Source organism: Triturus cristatus, chromosome 12 (assembly GCF_964204655.1).
Source record: "Triturus cristatus chromosome 12, aTriCri1.1, whole genome shotgun sequence".
NCBI classification, from domain to species: Eukaryota; Metazoa; Chordata; class Amphibia; order Caudata; family Salamandridae; genus Triturus; species Triturus cristatus.
In genome coordinates, this window is record NC_140595.1 from 115,162,149 (window position 1) to 115,182,505 (window position 20,357).

The 20,357-nt window shown below is 43.5% G+C and overlaps 1 protein-coding gene across 2 annotated transcripts in view; it reads right to left on the reverse strand.

Annotated features, from left to right (window-relative positions):
• The window catches only part of LOC146772802 (SMAD family member 4-like), a 271,678-nt gene that overhangs the window by 89,157 nt on the left and 162,164 nt on the right, over window positions 1–20,357 (reverse strand). For both annotated transcript variants that reach the window (XM_085639806.1, XM_085639805.1), the window contains exons 3-7: window positions 19,882–20,056; window positions 16,635–16,655; window positions 16,030–16,266; window positions 15,636–15,782; window positions 15,401–15,517 (exon numbers count right to left, since the gene is read on the reverse strand). In XM_085639806.1, coding sequence (XP_085495932.1) covers window positions 15,401–15,517; window positions 15,636–15,782; window positions 16,030–16,266; window positions 16,635–16,655; window positions 19,882–20,056 — 697 coding nt within the window. The remainder of the gene's footprint in view (window positions 1–15,400; window positions 15,518–15,635; window positions 15,783–16,029; window positions 16,267–16,634; window positions 16,656–19,881; window positions 20,057–20,357) is intronic.

Consider the following 20,357-nt stretch of genomic DNA (forward strand, 5'->3'; position numbering starts at 1 on the left):
AATACCTGCCTCAATATACTGAAGCACTTGCTATTCTGTCTTTGATATTTTGTACCATTAATATTCTGACTTCATTATTAAGGGTGGACACCTAAAAAGATTAGAATTTTTCTTGCTATATCCATTGTACATAACATTATTCACTGCATTACTTTTCACATTCTGTGCGGTTACCATTTATATTTTATGCAATAGATTAGGATTTTAAAATAAGCATTTTAAAGCACATGTCCTGTTTCTTAGTGGCATCCTTGTGCTTTCCATTAACTAAAGTGGTTTTGGAGTTCCACTGTGTCCCTGAACTCATTTTGTGAGACTGATTGAAGGAAAGTAGGATCTTTCAGACATGGTTGCCCCCACTTTTTGCCTGGTGTCAGTGTGTTGTGGCTGTAGTACACTGGGATCCTGCTAACCAGGACCCCAGTGTTGATGTCCTCTCCTTTAAATTGACTGGTAAGTACCTATACACCCCACAATTGGCATACTGGTGTACCCTTGTACGTCCCTAGTATATGGTACTAAGGTACCCAGGGCATTGGTACACCAGGGGTCTCCCACGGGCTGCAGCATGTATTATGCCACCCATGGGAGCCCATGCAAACTGTGACTTAAGGTCTGTCATTGCTGCCAGCGTGAAATGGTTCATGCACCTTTCACTTCGGATATAAGGTTTATCTTATATCCCAGTCACTACATTTAAAACCTATAAGTCACCCCTAAGGTAGGCCCTTCAGTCCACGGGCAGGGTGCATGATTCTAAAAGTGAGGGTGGCACTGCATGTGCAGAGACCCTCCTACAAACCCCGGAATCTATTTTCTGGGCTATGTAAGTGCGGGGGAAGCCATTTTAAGGTATGTAGCGGCAATGGCAAACTCAAGATATCAAACTACATAATGGCTTCACCGATCCCAGCCATGTTTGGTATCAAACATGTTGGAATCATGCAATTACACCGATTCCAGTGTTAGTTGCATGATACCATGTACTGAGGGGGGCTCTTTAGAGGACCCGCATGTCTACCTGTGTAGCCTTGCAGGGCCTGCGTGCAAGCCAGTGATGCCGCTGACCCCAGACACTGTTCTACCCTCCAGCTGGTAAGCCTAACTCGGGCAGGGGAAGACAGAACAAAGGATTTAATGTAGAAGAGAGGTGTAGCCACCTCTCCTTTAGAATTCGGTGTCTCTGGGCTAGAGTGGGGGGCTTCCGAGTGCCACCAGACTGCTTTGAAGGGCACATATGGTGCTGCCCGTGCATAAACCAGTTTCCCCAGTTTAGGAACCTTTAGCTGCCGCTCTGGGCCAAAACCACACAAAGGACAGGGGAGTGATCTCCCCCCTGTCCAGCACCTCCCCCAGGAAGGTACCCAGAGCTCTATCAGGTGGCCGCTTGATTCTGCCATTTTGAAAGCAAGATAAGCAGAGGCCCCTGGGAGCATCCGACTTGTCAGACTATCAGAGTAGCGTCTCTGACCCCCAAAACCTGTCCAATCCCCTTCCTGGGTTACTTAAGGGTTTCCCTGAGGGTGGAACCCAAGATTCACCTGAACAGGTATTCCGCTTAAAGACTCGTCTTCAGTATCCTCCAAAAGACTCTCCTGCTCCTGGACACTGGACCCTGCTGTTGGGCTGTGCCAGATCCAAAGACAAGACTGCTCCTGGTAGGAAGGCTCCTACTGCAACTTTGTCTCCGTGCTTTGCACCCATCCTGCAACATTCGTTACTGTAAATCCTCCAGAGTCACAAGGACTCTGTGTGCATCAACGGCAGCTGGAAGGAATCTCCCTTGGAGTGAAGGAGTCACTCCGCTGCAGCCACACACACCTCAATGTTGACGACAAGTCTACAGATCCAGTTGTCCCACTGACTCTTCAAGGCTCTACAACACAGGTGGTGGTTTGTTGGTTCTCCTGAGGCCTGACCAGTCTTCTATGCAACTTGGATGACTACAATCCCTCGTGGAGCTGCTGGAACTGCGTCCCTGTGCACCACGTCTGTCTGCCGTTGCCAAGGCTTGTTGACTCTCCAGTCCAAAGACCTTGGGGTGCCAAGAAGCCCAAGCCTCCAGCATCACCCTGCTGCAAAAGCGACGTCCTCCTTGCATCTCCTGCGACATGGTCTACACATTTGCTGTACTGCTGAGGCCTCCTTGCGACTCCCTGTGCCTGCTGCCAGAGAGTCCTCCTGGGGTTTCCATCAATTCCTGCTTGGGACGGCTCTAACTTACCTGTGCTGGGTGAGTTCCATGGACCTTGCTCGTTCTCCTTTTCGTAACTCTTCCGGCAACGCATCTGCTGCATTTCCCAAGGCTTGTTGGTGGTCCTGCCAGTCACTGACCCTCCTGCATTTCGTCAGCCGACTAGGGACAGCTTGTGCACAGCTACTGTTTCTACATCATTGCCTGGGCTCCACAGCTGCAACTCTCCTTCTGCTGTGAAGTAGCCCTGAATAGGGTGGGCATTGTGCTCCTGCGCCTCCTGGTCGACTCTGGGTGGTTTGGACTCTGTCTCCTTTCTCCTCAGGTGCTCCTCATCCGGAATCCTCGCTTGGGTTCAACCGACCTGGGCTGCGGATCACAGTAGCAGCTGGACATCCGAAGACTCCCACTGATTTCAACAGGCGGTTCCAACACCACTTCACACCTATGCACCTGGGCTCCCTGGTATAGGTAGCTTCCTGCTTCTCTGGGTATCAACAGGTGGGGGGGGGGGGCTTTCCAACCTCCCTGGTTGCAAAGGGTTTCACCTGGGGAGGGTCCTGAAACTCCAAATCCTTAACTGCGACTCCCCCATGCTGTTCTATGGACTCCAACCTGTGGTATCACCTCTGCACCCAGATGCCTATGGACTCCCAGTTACTAATCTTGGGTGGAAACGTCCTTGCCCTAGCCTACAGATTCTTGGGTGTTAGTCTTGGTTAGGTACCCCTTTCACATTCCACTTACTTAGTACATGTATTGTCCCCCCCCCCCCGTGGCCCATGTGTTTTACTTACCTGTTTTACTGATATTGTTATTATGTATGCATATCTCTGGGTAGAAGATATATCAAAGTAGTTTAGTATTGGTGTGCAATAAATACTACAGTGTTTTTCTAACACTGGTGTGGTTCTTCATTGTGCGATTCTCACTGACTGACTTGTGTGGTAAATGCACCCTCTTTACACCCTCCTGGATAAGCCTTAGCTGCTCTCCACAGCTAGCCCTTGAGAGCTTTGCTTATCAGGGACCTCTTACACTATCACTAAGGGTTGCCTGGACTCAGTGCAGGGTGTATCACTGATAGGAGTACACCACATAGTGAGCCAGCCTACAACACTGACTTTAACCAGGAAACATGTCCTGCTATACAGCACTGCTCTGTAGGTTGTGCGTGGGTTGCAGTCCATTTGAATTTCTAATTTGTATTGGCACCACATTGACTACGTCCTCGGACAGGAGGTTAGAATTTCACCCATTTAGCTACAAGAGCGGGGACCCCCAGAGAACCTGACACTAAGACAGGAGGTTTGTTACATTTTACAAGTGTTATCTTGTGATGGAACAAGAAGGACTCTTAGACTTGATTATGTTGCGCTTGTATACATGAATGTCGCAACGAATTTCCAAGACTAGGGAAATCAGTATATGAACTTCGATGGTTAAATTGCAGTTCTACTAAAGTCAAGAGAAGAGTTAATTCCAGTTCTTCAGCATTGGTATCTTTCATTTATATACATACTTGAATCATTCCCCGTCATTAGGCTGAAAATCCCTGGTAATTTTAAATACCAGTAAATGGTGTTAAAATGGTCATAAGCCGCAACAAAGAGTTTACTTAGTATGACTTTGAAGCAACCAAACTTCAGGCAATGAGGTGGAAGTGCAAGCTCTCCAATCTCCCTAGAGACCACAATAGCAGAGCATATAAGCAGAGTATATTATAAACGAGTTACAATGCTGGAGAACCGGAGTTATACGTAACTCATTTCTTCTCCAGCATTGGATCTTTCATATAATCACATAGCTGAATCAGATTAGCAAACGGTACATGAAAATCAAAATAAATACAAGAGAATACAAGAACAGCGAGGAAACAGGCTGACCTTTACAGAAACGGGTTAAGAAGAACAGCCTGTCCCACTGCTTTGTCAGCTTCTGCACTCTCATCAAGGTAGTAGTGTTTCATGAACATGCGCCTGCTCTTCCAGGTAGCTGCAACGCAGATGTCTACAGTTGCAGCCATGCTTCTAGAAACATGCACCCTCAACCCTTGAGTGGGCGCTTGGCCTTGTTGTGGCAGCAGATGATGTAGGCTGATAACCAACTTGCTATTTTCTTCTTGGAAAGAGTTTGGCTTATTCTTGGATGGCCGAAGGACACAAACAGTTGGTCAGTAGAGTGAATGCCTTTTGCTCTGTTCATGTAAAACTAAATGCACCTGCGTAAGTCAAGTGAGTGCAAAGACTTCTCCGCCGACGTTGTGGGATTTGGAAAAATGGATCACAGAATAAGGGTACACTGAGATGGGAGTCACTGTATTAAAATTGGTAAGAGGACTTACTCATTAGTGAAATAAAGGTAGGTTTATTTGGCAATAAAGGCATGTATTTCTCCTACTCTTGCACAGGATCTTTCTACATTCTGCTGAGAGAGCAAGATGGCCATACTCTGGATCGTCAGGTACCCTGCTGCCAGGCTCAACGAGAGACGGTCATGGCAGAAGGTCTCAACTGTTCCTGGAGAGAAGCTTGGGATGCATCTTCAGTGGTATTGAAGGGCATGCCGAGAGATTCCAAAGTTTCATGAACAAATACTGGCAAGGTGAGGCTGCAACAATGAGAATCAGGGTACAATGGTGAAACTTTGCTTTCTTCAGGACTCTGGGGATCAGATGAAATGGTGGAAAGGCGTAGGCAAAGACGCTGACCATCTGATCGAAAAAGAATTTCCATTGGACACTGGTTTAAAAAATCTGCTTTCATAATACTGCCATTTCTTGTTATTGTAAATTGCAAACAAATCCAGCGTGGGTTGACCCCATTTGTGGAAGATGTAATCCACTTGGTCTTGGTGGAGCTCCCATTTGTGACAGTCCAATAATGTTCGACTGAGTGCGTTGGCCTGATTGTTTTGCCGATCAGGGAGATGTTCCACGACAATGTCCACACGATGGAAGATGGCCCAGCTCCACAGTGTCTGCACCTCTTCTGGTAGAGGCCTGAGCCTGGTTGCTCCTCATTAGGCAATGTAAAACATTGATGTTGCGTTGTCTGTTCCTATGAGAACTGCTTGACCTGCCAGCCTTGGAAGCAATGCTTCGAGACCCAGTCTCATGGCACGGAGCTCGAGGATGTTGAGGTGGAGCTTCTTTTTTTCATCTGACCATACTCCACTGGTTGATAGTTCCTGCATGTGAGCTCCACAGCCTTCCACCAAGGCATCTGTATTAAGTATCACTCTGTCCGATGTAATTTTGAAGTGAAAGCCTGTGATGAGATTCGTAGGGATCCACAACAGTACCAGTGCTTGCTTCAAACATCTTGTAACTTGGACTATGTAGTCCCATGATCCATGTTTTTTTTCCATTGGTTGTCCAGTTCTTGTTGGATGGACCTCATCTAGAACCTGCAATAAGGTGGAAGGAGTAGTTTCTTACCTGTAACTCCAGTTCTGTAGTAGGGGTATCTCTGTGGATTCCGGTGGATAAAACGACGACATCATGAATGCTACAGGCCTGGCTTTATACACCTTCAAAAAGAACTGAAAGTAACTTGCCTTTGGCTGTGCATCATGGGATACCGAGGGTCTCTAGAGGGTTCCTTAAAGGCACGGTATCCCTTTTCCAGACACATAATAGCAGCCTATGGGGCTTGTCTGTCCAACCCTTCCTCTCTATCATGACAAAGGAGTTTTGTGAAGGGTAGTTTCTCTTTGTGTGAATCTTCGCTAAATGTGTATATTTAAATATGATTTGGCTATCTTTTTTGTCACTTCAGGATGAAGTGCTGGCCAGTGTAGCCTTGTTAATGTCAGGCTTTATTATTTGTCTTTGATTTTCTCTTAAGTGTCTATGCAGGACTGCAGAAAAGGACAACTTAAGAGACTATTTCGATTGCTACGGGGTCCACGCACATGGGCGGGACTATTCACAGATTATGACTATACACAGAGATCCCCTACTACAGAAGACCTATGCATGAAGACATGAGACCCAGCAGTGATTTGTATTGTCTTACTGTAAATAACGGTTTAGCAGAGACTGTATTTGCCATGGAGTAAAGCTTTCTTAATCGTTCTGCAGAGGGGAAAGCTTTTCCCTGCTGCTTGTCCAATACCAATACCAAGATCTGTAGTTTTGTTTGAGATTCTAAAGCTGACTTGTCGATGTTCTGTGTCAATTTCAATTTACGACAGTGATCAGTGCAGGATACAGTCAAAATGTTTGCTTTTTGCTTTGATTGAGGCCTGACCAGCCAGTTGTCCAAGTAGGGGTATACTTGATGGCCCTGATGTTCGAGGTAAGCTGCAAATGACACTAGGCACTTGGGGAAAATCTGTGGTGCTGGCTTGAGGCCGAAGGGGAGCATTTTTATATTGGAAGGGCTGTTGCGACGCTGCAAAACAGCTGCGAGAAGCCAAGCATATTTTTGGCTGTCCTAGAAGCACGACTAATAGGCACTTTTTTTTTGTCCAGATGACCAGCCATAGCTTTATCTGTTGGATGTATAACCCTGGTTGTTTGTCTTGGAGGGTAATAGGGACAGTTTTGACCTCAGGACTGGTGAATACCTCCTCTATAGTACTGAGATCTACTTGAGCTATGAAAATGCGTAAAATCTGAATTGCAATATTGAAGAGCTCCCAGAGATGTTGCCAAATGAGAATCTGTTTAAATATTCTGCAAAGATTCATCGACATGCTTGCCAAACAGATTGGCTCCATCGAACGGCATGTCTAAAATGTGTGCTTGTACTTCAGGACAAAAAGAAATGGATCAGAACCACCCTGCCATCTTAAAAGAGCTGCTCCTGCCAATTGGTGAAAACCTGCATTAGGTACTTCCATAGCTGCATCAATAATAGCCGCTGAAATTGTGGCACCTTCTTTGACTATTGCCCTAGCAATGTCCCTCTTAACATCCAGTATGAGATCAATTAGTGGTGAGATGGCAAGCCACATCTGGCAGTCACTGTGGTCTAAAATTTCTAATCCATTTGCCGCACTGATTGACATAGCCGCCATGGAACCAACTCTATGGCCGAAACTGTTGAGACAACCCCTATCTGGGGATGCTGAGGAAGTCGTGATTGGAGCAGTTTCAGGAGCCTTGTATTTTTTCCCCTAATGAGGCAACACTGCTGGCACTGTGGTCGGCATGTCCATTAACTTCAGACCTTCTGACCAGATAAAATTTAGTATAGGGCTTGATTTTATAGCTTAACCTGGTTGTTCTGTAAAATCATATAGGAAGCATTGCTGTTCCACGGATATCTTTGGCAGGTTGAATTCTTTAGTTGCTCTCACCATCAGTACATGGAAACGAGCTACGTTGTGCAGAGGAGGATCCAGTTGGACTGGGGACTTGTCACTTTCCTTAGGTGCCATGTAATCATCCCACTCGTCTGCACTGCCTTCATTAGGTAATTCGCCCTCTTTCTCTATATCTGAATTGGGGAATTCAGAAGAATCTCTGTTTTCCACATCCTCATGAGTGGGTGGCACCAGTTTTGGTGTTACTGTATTTGGTAGTTGAGCTCTTGCAGGAGTAAGCAGTGGCGGTGACGTGGAAGTCAGCGGCGGTGGTCATGCTAGGGATGGAAGAGGGGCAGACACATGCTGCCCCACAGGATGCTGAGGAAGTAGTCTCTGAAAGGTTTCCATCATATGTTGCACTGTTGTTAGAAATGAAACAGGTTCCAGACCAAGCTCGGATTCTGCAAAGCCATGAGTTAGGTTCACGAGGATGATGCTGCACAAAGTTCTGTGGCTAGTAATCATACTTGTTCTGGCACATAACATAATGTGGCATGGAAATAAACAATAGATGAGAGTGTGGTCATCAATGGTAATGATGCTGAGGCTGGCATCGTTTGGGTCATCATCAATGAAGTTGATGTCTGCAGCAAACACATTCTTGGTGTTGTCGGTGTCATCATGGACGATGATGATGATGATCTTGACCTCGAGGGAGCTGTTGTAGTTGACAATGGTCTCAACATTGACAATGGTTCAGACTAGTGATTCCCAAAGTTTTTAGAACCACAACCCACTTTTTAGAACAACAAACTTTCACAACCAATCTAGCTTTAATAGACATGAGCTGGGGGATTTTTTTTTAAATGTAGCTAAAGCATTGTGTGGTAGTGCACTGTCATTTACAGACAGCACAATTTCCATTGAAGTGGCCACTAAATTTGCACAGACGTACATTTTTACTGATAAAACTATATTACACCGAAATGATAGCTATCATTTGTGCATCCCCAAGTAACAAGTCTTGATTTGTTTTGATCCAATGGCTGAGTTCATCTGCTCTGGTGTTCAGAGAACCCGCCAGAAGTTGAACGACCAGGAAAATGTCCTGACGTTCCAGCCATGTCCAGAGACGCAGGGCCTCTTGGCACAGGGTCCATGACCCCACCCCACCCTGTTTGTTGCAGTACCACATTTTGGTGGTGTTGTCCGTTAACACCTGAATCAGTGTCCCCTTGACGGAAGGTAGGAATGCATTCAATGCCAAGCGGATTACTCTCAACTCCAACAAATGATGCGGCGTTGAGATTCTACCACAGACCAGAGTCCTCTGATCTCCACCTCTCCCATATGGTCCCCCATTTCGGGTCAGGTCAACTAAATCAGGAACCACCTTAAAAGGCTTTAAAAAAGACCCATTGTAGGTCACCAAAAGAGCATAGCCCATCTGCTGAGTACTCTCACAGCTATAAAAAAGAGGATGTTTCCTCAAGAAAGTCAAAATATGAGCCTGCAACACCTCCCCAAACGTTGGCTTTAAAATTCAAAAAGCCCTCTTCACTTACGCCAACTGAGAAATCTGTAACAAATGAGCCCACACCTAAAAAACATGCCTGAGAAGACATTGTTGATGACAGCAACTGTGTCGATGATAAAATCTAAACAACCTTGACTATAATGACGACACAGTAGACTGCAAGATAGGCAATGACACCATCGATGAAGAAACTGATGATGAGCCCGTCGATGACAACAATGATACCATAAATGCAAAAACGATGATTACATAATTAACACTGTCGGCGAGGGAAAAAAATACCTTAAGAAAGAGTCCTATAAGTGCCTGAGAATACCTCCCCGGTAAGGTGTCACCACTTTCTCCAAGTCATTTACTGGAAAGGAGGATGACAGGCCTTTAGAGGCGGCTCATAATCCTTCTGCATCAAATGTAAAATATCAAGAAGGGGAGGAAGGTGGGGAATATTTTGAGGAGGAATACTATTCTTCTCGAGCAGAAGAATATGCTGCTATGCCCATTAAATATATGGATTAATACCAAATGTCTACTCTTCAGCAACTTCAAGAAGAGATGATGCAGGTGCCAAGAGCATTAGATCATGACTTAAAGTTCAGGTTGGATGACTATTAAAAAAGTTTTCCAGAACCTACAAAGTCTATCCCACCTAGACAACCATTTAGGTTTTTGTATACACCATCCAAAATTGCAGTATGCTATCAATTAAATGAACTGCGGATATTGTATCAAGAATTGTATTTTCCTAATAAAATGGATCAAATCTCTGAATAATTCTAATGAATTTAAAGACAGTATTTACTCACAAGTTTTATCACATACCAATATCCATTTTCACCAAAGAATCAAAAAGATGCCAGTACTTACATTGGAGATACTTTTTCGTAATCCAGAATTACAGTTTTAGCCCCATATTTATTTAACCTATTCTTATCAGATTTCACCCTTGAAATGAATAATGAACTAGCAGACTCACCGAAGCTGGCGGAGAAACAAGTATCAAACTTATTATATGCTGATGACGGCGATCTGCTAAGCCAAACAAGGATAGGGCTGCAGCGATTAATAAACAAAACATCAATGTATTCAATTGAGAACAAAATGATTATAAACGATAACAAAAACAAAAGTAATGAAAGTTAGTAATAAGAAAAGGAAGGACAGTCAATATAAATGGTATTACCAAAAGCGGGAACTAAAAAAAGTTCAATGTTACAAATATCTTGGGATACTATTTGATGAGAAAGGATCATTCTCATTTCATAAAAAGGAGGTGAGGAAAAGAGCTAAAAAACTCCAAGGGGCCTTCCGTCTACTTCACAGCTTTTTGGGAGGTCCAACTTATACCCCATTAATAAAAGTTATAAAAGCAAAATTGCTCCCAAGCCTTACATATGGAAGTGAAATACTGTGTGGAACCGATTCTGCATTATTAAATAGTGCTATTACAAACACATTTAAATATCTATTTCGCCTTCCAACTAATGTATCACCTGCTCAAATAAGGCTAGAATTTGGCTTTTGTAATCAACAATATGCAAGAATGGGTCAGTATATTAAGACTTGGAGAAAAATTAAAACAAATATTAATAATCCAATGTGCACATTCCTGTGGAAGGAAATGGAACAAAATAATAAACTGTCCTTCTACAAATATTTACAAAAAGCACTTGAAGATTTGTCTGTTACTGAAAACTGGGAAATGCCCTTGACAGAACAAAGTTTTAAGAAAATAATAAATAATTCAGTTAAACATTTATCCCTTTTAAAAGATAAAGAACTGTTTATTAAGAGATCCCATGCATGGATGTTGGTCCAGGAATATATAAGTCTTAAGGTCCAACCATACCTAGAAATACCCTGGTCTGCAGAAACCAAAAACACATTTATGAAAGCGCGATTTGGCAACTTACCTGGCTTAAAACATGCAGTGCCCTGGTTGAGACCATCTAAACCGTCTATGTGCAGATTATGCAACTTATGGGAGGAAAGTATTCTACATCTTGTTTGTATTTGTACAAGAATGTTGGCGGAAAGGAAAAGATACTTCAAAACCTGCTTTATTGACAGAGGTGTTCGTACCTGCAGACAGGCCATGGTAGTCTGTTTTAGACCAACGGACATTCAAATGATTTCCAATTTTACTAAATTTTTAATACTTGCAAAAAAGAAGTTGGATGCTTGTGAGTCGGACACAGGAAATCTGGAAGTCCAAAATAGATAAAGACTAAATTTATGACTAAATTTACGATCTCATGCATAAGTTACAGAAATATTAATTGGCACATTTTATACTATGGTCTGAAAGATGATGGTCTGATGTAATGTTTATATACTGTATTTATGTTTAAAAAACCTGTTTTTTTAAACTTTTATAATTCTTTTAAAAATTTGAACAATATTTCTAAACTGTTGCGTTTTTGCAATGAAAGTAGTAATTGTAAGATTTTTATTAATTATGCAAATAAAATTTACCTTACCAGTCAAATGACCGAAAACTTAATTAACGAAGACAGAGATTAATTCATCCAATTCTAACGATTCCCATTGGAGAGAACATATATTGCTAACATAACTAATACATACTTTAATATTTAAAACCTGATATAGATTAAATATTTAAGACCTGATATAGATGCAGCACTTTAAGAGTGAAGCCTAATGGATTGTGACCAATTTTAATTTTAACTGAATTCCAAAAATGAGTGGCCCAGTTCCAAAATTCAAAGGACATAAAAACATAATCATCCATTAATATAAGATCAGACTGCAGGTTCTCTCAGTACATCTCCTGGAAAATGGCTTTCAATACTGAAAATAAATGATCAAATATTGTAAGTTGTAATTGAGATGCACTCTTGGATTTCCTTTTTGGCAAAAATAAGTCACCCATGTTTCATGTAGTCTGTCAATTTCACACCCAAAGAACCAGAAAAATCTGTGTATGACAATCATAGGGTCTTCAATACCTTTGTACCCGGCAGATATGTACATGGCAGAACTGGTAGAAATTATTTGCAACAGGGTCTAAGTTTCCAGAAAAATGGCCTCCATTCTATTCTTTTAACAGGACTTCGCATCTTAGAGTTGCCCAACGCAGAAATGCAGGGTATGCACCTAATTCATCTGTCGGAGATGGTCATTAAGGATAGGACCTGTAATCATTGACGAGAGGTCTGCGAACACTCCCACATTTTTTTTTTCTCATATCCTGATCCTGTATACTCTACTTGTGCATCATTTTCCTGCATGAGAACATCTGGTGGAGTTGCTGTAATCTAAACATAATTATGAGTCTTGTGGGTCTTGCATGGGTTATTGGCCTTAAATAAGGTCATGTATATATACTGACACCTTATGACTAGATTTCCAAAGTATCAGATAAGAGACAAAACCTTTCTCAAAAATGTTGTCGTTTTTAGGCACCACAATTTTTTCATCACCCACAGTGTTTAACAGGCGGCTGCTTGAGGTTCTTCTGCTTGAGGTTTATCACACTTATCTTGGGTCAACCCTGTATAATTCCGTATTTCGTGCCTCAAAGGGATGTCCGCCCTCGGGAGTCAACCCATCCCCACAGACCACGCACGGAACCTCGGCATCATCCTTGACTCCGCCCTCTCCATGACCCGCCAGATCAACGCCATCGCCTACACCAGTTTCAGCTGCCTCTGCATCCTCCGAAAGACCTTCAAATGTATACCCCCCCCCCCGAATGCAGAAAGACCGTCACCCACGCACTCATAACCAGCAGACTGGACTACGGTAACACCCTCTACACCGGAATCAACAGAACTCTTCTAAACAAACTCCAAACCATCAAGAACGCCGCAGCCGGACTCGTCCTAGGGCCCCCACGGCACGAACACAGGACCCAACACCTACGAAACCTCCACTGGCTCGCTGTCAAGAAGAGAGTAACCTTCAAACTTCTCACCCATGCCTACAAATTCCTCCACAACATCGGACCCAAATACCTCAACGAGAGAGTCTCCTTCCACGTACCCAAAAGGAACCTCCGCTCCGCCAACCTTGCCCTGGCAGAGACCCCCCGCATCCGCAGAAACAGAGCAGGCGGAAGAGCCTTCTCCTACATCTCAGCCAAGACCTGGAACGAGCTCCCAGTTAACATCAGACGCGCCCGACCCTGCACACCTTCAGGAAGGACCTCAAGACCTGGCTCTTCGACTGATCCGGGGCTGCACCCCCCGCACCCCCTCCAGCACCCTGAGACCCTCACGGGTGAGTAGCACGCTTGACCAACCCCTGATTGATTGATTGATTGAACTCAGAAGGTGTTTTATGTTTAAATCTTTTATTGGCATTTCAAAATACACAGAGGAAAAAACTTCAACCAAAGTAAAGAATAGCACCCTGTTCAGTCTCAGGTTGATGCGTAAGTCTCTCAGTTCAGAAGGTGTTTTAAAAGAAACTCCACTAGGTACATATATGACACAGTACAGAATGTAAGAGCAAATAAGAACATGGATAATCATGGATGGGAGTGTATATCAAGTGAATTTTTTACTTCTTTTTGGGTGATATGGGACTCTGATCTATATAGGTTTCCATGCTTAGGGATGTCATATGATTGTTCGTACTTGTATTGTGGATTTATACACTTGCAAAATGCCAAAAAAACATGTTTAAAAAAAACTCAGAAGGTGTTTTTTACTGAGCCTGCCCCATGTCACCTTTTCAGCATTAAGCATCTTGGATTATTCGGCCGATGAAGCCACAGAATCCTATATCAGCCTAAAGACTGATATGCCACCGGACAATTTATCCCCTGTATCTTTCTGTATTTTGTGCCTCAAAGGCATGTCTTCAGGAGCTGTTCTAGTGTGGGCTTTTTTGTTAGCAAAGTTGGAGGTGATTTGTGACCATACTTGGTATGTCGATATCCTGGGTCTCTGCTAGCCTCAGTTTATTGCGACTGTCTGAACTTTGCTCCCTCAATGTCAATGTCTCATCCGCTGTGCCACAACCAAAGTGCTGCGACGCAGGATCCAAACGCTGTGTGAGATGTAGACTTGGGACCAACATCATCACGTCATGCCCAATTTATTCTTTGTGGATTTTCAAGCTTTCCATCTGGAGAGCAGTAAAATGCTGCTAACAAGTTATGCCGTGATCTTGTAAAAGACACAAACGACATAAGTGTCCTTTTCGTTAACGTCCCCCCTAATAATCCCGGAAAAAGGACCAAAAAATATTCAAGTGTAATTCATAGGAGTCTTTTCCGTTGCTAGCTGTTAAACACCGTAGCAACTGTAAAGGATGAAATCTCCCAAATCTGACCTGTTGAACACAGTAACATTTTCAATTCATTTTCCTTTCTTCTTTGGAGTCTGACTAACTACTGATTCAACAGGATCTATCAAAATGTTCATCAATGTTTTTATCCCATCACATATATGCTTCCGAACAAGATAGCAGAAAATACAATCTGAAGATGGTGGATATGATATGAGGCCTTGTGGACTCCAGTCGATGTCATCACAAGGCAAAATGGCTCCGCCTATGACAGACTCCCAAACAAGCCCAACAACTAAGGGCCAGATGTAGGTAAAATCAAATGTGCGAATCCTTAATAGCGAATTTTACCGATTCGCTATTAAGGACTCGCAAAATTGAATGTAGGTAGGAATCGCTAAAATATTAGCGATTCCTTAACATTCCTTAATAACGAATCGCAAATTGAGATTAGCTAATAAGGAATACCTACCCATTCATTCCTATGGGCTAGGAGGCCCATAGGAATAAATGGGAAGATATTCACTATTAGCGATTCGCTATTAACTAATGGCAAATAGCGGGCGCTATTTCAAAGGGTTCCAGGGTGTCAAAAGGACGCCCTGTTGCACCCCTGAAATGTGCATGTGTGCACATGTGGCGCACACATGGCACTTTAAAAAAAGCAAAAAAGGGCTTTTTTAAAGGAAATCGCTAATTACCACCAACTTGAAGTTGGTGGTAATTAGCGATTCCTTAAGGCTAAAGTGCACTTACTTTTGTGCTACTTACATTGCATTTAAGGAATCGCAATTTCCGATTCCTTAAATGCAAGAGCAAAATAAGGAATCGTAATTTTGCGATCCCTTATTTTGCTAGTAGGTTTAAACTCACCTACATTGCTCGCAGCCAAATAGCGGTCGCAAACGCTGGAATTCTGCTAAATTCAGCGTTACCGATCGCTATTTGGCCACCTACATCTGGCCCTTAATGGTTGAAAAAATGCACTGCATGTAAATCTTTGAAATGTTCACTTTGTAAAAAAAAAAGGAAAGAACACCTGACAGAGAGGGACAGGTGAGTGACAAAGATGGGTGGGGTGCGAATAAGGAGAGGTGGCTGAAAAAGATGCAGGGAAGGGTGAAAGAAGTATGAGAAAAGATCACAAATACTAGACATACAGAAGTGGTTGGGATGGTGGAGGGGAGGTTGTTGCTGTCCACGGTCATTCTGCTGCTGCGATCCTACACTGGGTGTGTACACAGCTGTGCTGCTGCCCGTCCAGGTCGCTGTGGCATCTAACACAATACACCCAGACACATTATATTAAATAAGGAAATTATATTAAATGATAACTTGTCAAAGGCATGAAGAAACCCTGTGCATGAACAGCATCTCATTCAATAAAGGACTCACTGTGGTAAGGCTGCTTTGAATGAGCTGGGAATCCATTCTGCTGAGGAGGAAGGGAGGGAATGGATGGAGGTGGCGTGGGGGCCATTGGCTGGTGAGGAGGAGCGATTTGCAGTAATCCTTCATTGTGCGTCCTTGAGGTCACAGGACCTGGCAAATAAGAAAAAGGTGATATGAAGTGTCAAGTCGCCAAAGGAACAAAATAGGATGGATATTCATGAAATCTCCAAAGTTCATGTGATGTTTATTAAAATCCATTCCAAAATACTGATAAAGGGTTGCAGAAGATGCACACAAAGTAGGGGATTGCATCTTGGGACTGGAAGAGAGACCAAGCAAGTGGGACATTTATACGTTGTCCATTTACCTATATAAAATTGTGGAGGAACACACTTACCAGGAGGCGAGAGGGGTATGTTGGGATACAGATTCAAAGGGGTTCGGGGGTGCTCTGGGAGCTGTAATGGAGGTAGAGGTTGTCTGTAGGAATCGGAGGGCACCATGATCCTTGGTGGGTGCTTTACAGCTGGCACGTGCTCACCAGGAGACCTGGACATCATGGAGGGCAACTCCAGGTGCACACAGTCATGCATGTCATGTACAAACTCTTCTTTCACCAGGTGCGTTGGGGGACCTGCAGGGAGGACAGATTGCATAGCCTAGTGTCAAGAACACTGAACACCCAGCACTAAAAAAGTGGGAAAAGAAAAACAAATTACAACCCAAGGAGCAGGTCAACCTTCAGCCTAACAACTCCACCCTCATAGGATTTCCATACCCCCAACCTGCTTCTCCAAACGACAATCAGCAAGGAAACTCTCCACACCTAGCAGTGCTTTTCACTTAGCTTTGATCACTTCATACCCACAAATCACGCTGCACCAGCATGGTCTGGCTATGGATCTCAACACCCCATGCACATGAGGACTCTTGGACTCCTAGCTCCAGATTGGTACCTCAAACTCACTTCAGCCATCACACACATCACACACATCGACTCACCTGTGTTCTGAATATTCAAACCTGCAACATGAAAGAAAAACAACATTTAAGACACCCATGTTATTAGGAGGCTCTCTTGAGAAAGAGCATCATCGCGAATTCTGGACACAATAAGCATGGCACAGATGTACGCCCATTCCATTTTGCGAGTCGCAAATTCTGATTTTTTGCGACTCGAAAATGGAATGTACAACAGTGTCTGAGACACTGTTTGCAATTCCCAACTGGGTCGCAAGGGACCTGCCTCATTAATATTCATGAGGCAGGTCGCAATTTACGACCCATTGGGATTGATCATCACTCACAGGGAGGGTGGCTTGTTGCAGTCAGCAGACCACCATGTCTGTGACTGCTTTTTTACTAAAGCTGTTTTTTTTAATGTGGCTCGTTTTTCTAAAAGGAAAATGGGATGCATTTCAAAAAAGGAGCAGGCTGTGGTCCACTGGCTGCTCTTAAAAAATATCCGTGCCCACATTCGCTAAACAGAAGGGATCCCTTGGGGACCCCTTCCCATTTGCGAATGGTTTACACTAACTTTCCTTTGGCAGCAAAATGCGAATGTTTTGCAACCACATTTTGATAGCAAAAGATTCGTACATGGCACTGCGAGTCACTCTTAGGAAGGGATGCCCTTGGCACGCCCCTTCCTAATATCGACTAGAAAACCCTATTTTGCGAGTCGGTAATAGGTTACTGACTCGCAAAATAGGGTTTTACATCCACAGATCTATTTAGTGGTCGCAAGCGGCCCGATTAGCCGTTTGCGAACTCTCAAAATGGTCATACATGTGGCCCGTGGTGACTCTATACCAATATATCACCGTAAGCAACTTAAAATCAACCTACCTGCATTCCTTAACACTACCTAAACCACCCCACACAGCGTCCAGATTCCGCTCCTTTCATCTTCTTGGACCCACTCACTGGAATGCTCTCCCATTGAACATCAGGGCTGTCCAACACTGTAGAACTTTTTTTTTTTTAAACGAAAAAAATACCTCTTGAAACTTGAAGGCCACCGAGGTTTTACCTCAAATGGCCTCACAATGTAAATTTGCCGATCGCATTTGTCAATCTCCGTTTGTATGTTCTCTGGTGTCCAGTATTTCAGATGCCTGGTTGTCCTTGCTTTTCTTACTTGCCAAACATCGGTACATTTTATATTTCCGGTCAGACTCTCATTATTTTATGAGCCTTCATACAATTCATCTGTTAACCTACGTAGCAAATGTCATTCTTGGCTTTTCAAAATATTACCCGCTGTTCTAATAGATGAATGAATAAATTCACCATCTTCTGCCATGGGATCCCTACTGCTGGTATTCAATGCATATAATATGCAGAAGCTTCCAGCAAAGGCTTTTTTTTGGGGCCCCAGGACACCATGTCCTTACAGCTATCTAGACTGGGGATGCTTTAAATTGTGACTGACAGGTAATAACAGAATATTGAAACATATCAATGTAGTTTAAGAAAAAATATCCTTTCTTCTATCTTCAATTCTAAACATTGTCATCTCCATTACAGCACTTTGTCATGGTACCTTTGACCAAATCATTTGGGACTCCTGCATCCACCGTTTGCAGTCTGTATCTAGGTGTCCCTTTGGACTGTAAATGGAGTCTGAATATTTGTGACCTGCTACATCCAATAGTCAAGTGAACATCTAGTCATTTTAATTTATTAGATACACAGTGCTCTTAGGTTAAAAAGAATAAAATCATTAAATTATTTACACCAGATTCTGTGAGAGATTTGTGTAACCATGTTTGCCTCAAATGAGAAAATAATGAATAATGTGTCGTCTAGACATAAATCAGATTTTTAAAAAGAATATTGGATTTATTTCCTACAAAATGACAATGGGAAAATTACCTTAGACTGGAAGAGTTTGGAAATGCGTGTAAATGCTAGAACGGTTAATATGTCTAACATAGGAACATTAATGATCTGCTGTTGAATGGATTTTCTATTGACTGATGGATGTAAGACTGAAGACCCCAACTATCAAAGTTGCTTGCTATTTAAGTTATTGATACAGATTGTAAAATGTGACTCATTATGGTGTTTGCTGCACAATCTCTCGAGAAAGACCTTGTGGGCGAACACATTTAGCACTTTCCGTGAAAGGACTGGCCATGCAAAGAAGTATTGCCTGACATAAAGACTCTTCCAACCTTCAAATATTGTTTGCTTACTGACAAGCCTTGCAGCTGCGCCAGAAACAACCTATAATGGAACTCTACCCAGATGGCAGCAAGAGACAAATGGGGATACAAAATAATCGGGGAACAACCTTTACATCGCGGTTAGTACACCGCGATGCAGTTACATCGCAATCGTTACAACGACTGCGATGTTACCACGCCATGCCATTACAACGCAAGTCTTTACATCGACTTGCGCTAGATGGCGTGCTAACATTACAAATAGTGTAGTTTACTATGCCAACACCTTCCCCACTGTTAAGTGGACTGGAGTTGGAATAGTAAATTACGCTTTTCTAATGTTAGCACGCCATCTAGTGCAAGTCGATGTAAAGACTTGCGTTGTAAAGGCATGGCGTGGTAACATCGCAGTCGTTGTAACGACCGCGATGTAACGGTACGCGTTGTAAAAACTCGCGTTGTAACATCATACATCCAAAATAATCACTTCCAAGGGTAACCTTCCTCAGTGTTGAGTAGGAATGAAACACTCGGCCCCACGTCAGTGTGTCCTCAGTGCTGGGTAGAAATAGAAGACTAACAGCCTTGGCTCCCTCTGTCGTCCCTGATGGGTAGAAATACACACTCGCGGCTTAGCCCCACTGTCTTTTCCCAGCTGTGTGTGAAAGCCATGCTTACCACCTAAGCCATCAAGGCCCTGGTTTAGAGTCTGGTGAATGCGCGACACCGGCCACAAAATGGTGGCTGTCCCGCCTGCCCTATTTAGAGAGTGTAAATGTCTATACATTCTAACCAGGGGGGGCGCGGATTGGCTGATTTTTTGACAGCTGTTCAACGTTCCTCAAACTCTAGATCAGACCCCAAGTCATTAATGGGTGTGAGCACAGCCCGCGCGCTAGGCACTGACGGGTAAGGGTACTTCCCGTGGCAGTGTGTCCACACAAATGGAAAGAAACATAGGGTCGTAACTAGCTGGTAGAATACAAGTACACTCATTGTTGTGTTAATACTAACGGTAATGCGCCATACAAAACAACAGTAAAGGGTCCGTTAGAGCACTTTCTGGCAGAATCACTTACCAATGCCAGGCGACACAACCCTCTCGTAGTGGAAGGGGTTCACGCACACGCTGTCGTACTTCAGGTCGAAGGCGAACTGGCAGAACTTGACGTGCTTCAGCTCGTTCTTGTGGAGGTCGGGCCAGCGCCAGAGGCGGGCGTAAATGACGTGCGGGAAACCCTTGCGGCCAGCGACCTGAGAAAGAGCGACATAAGGACAATGACCTATGAGAACACTGGGGATTATTTGATATACGTGCCAGAACGAGATTCAGCCATACAAGTGAATCACGGAGCACACGGGTACACGAAGAAGGGCCCCATCATTTTGTGTTGCACACAACAAACTGTAAATACCTGTAAATGAACTGTACAAATACGTCAGAATATATCAGAATTGGGAAAGCACAAATGAAGCACTTTTTGTAATTCTGACGTGTGGTGGAAACAAATATTTTAATTGGATCAAAACAAATCAATACACTATGTGATGCTGA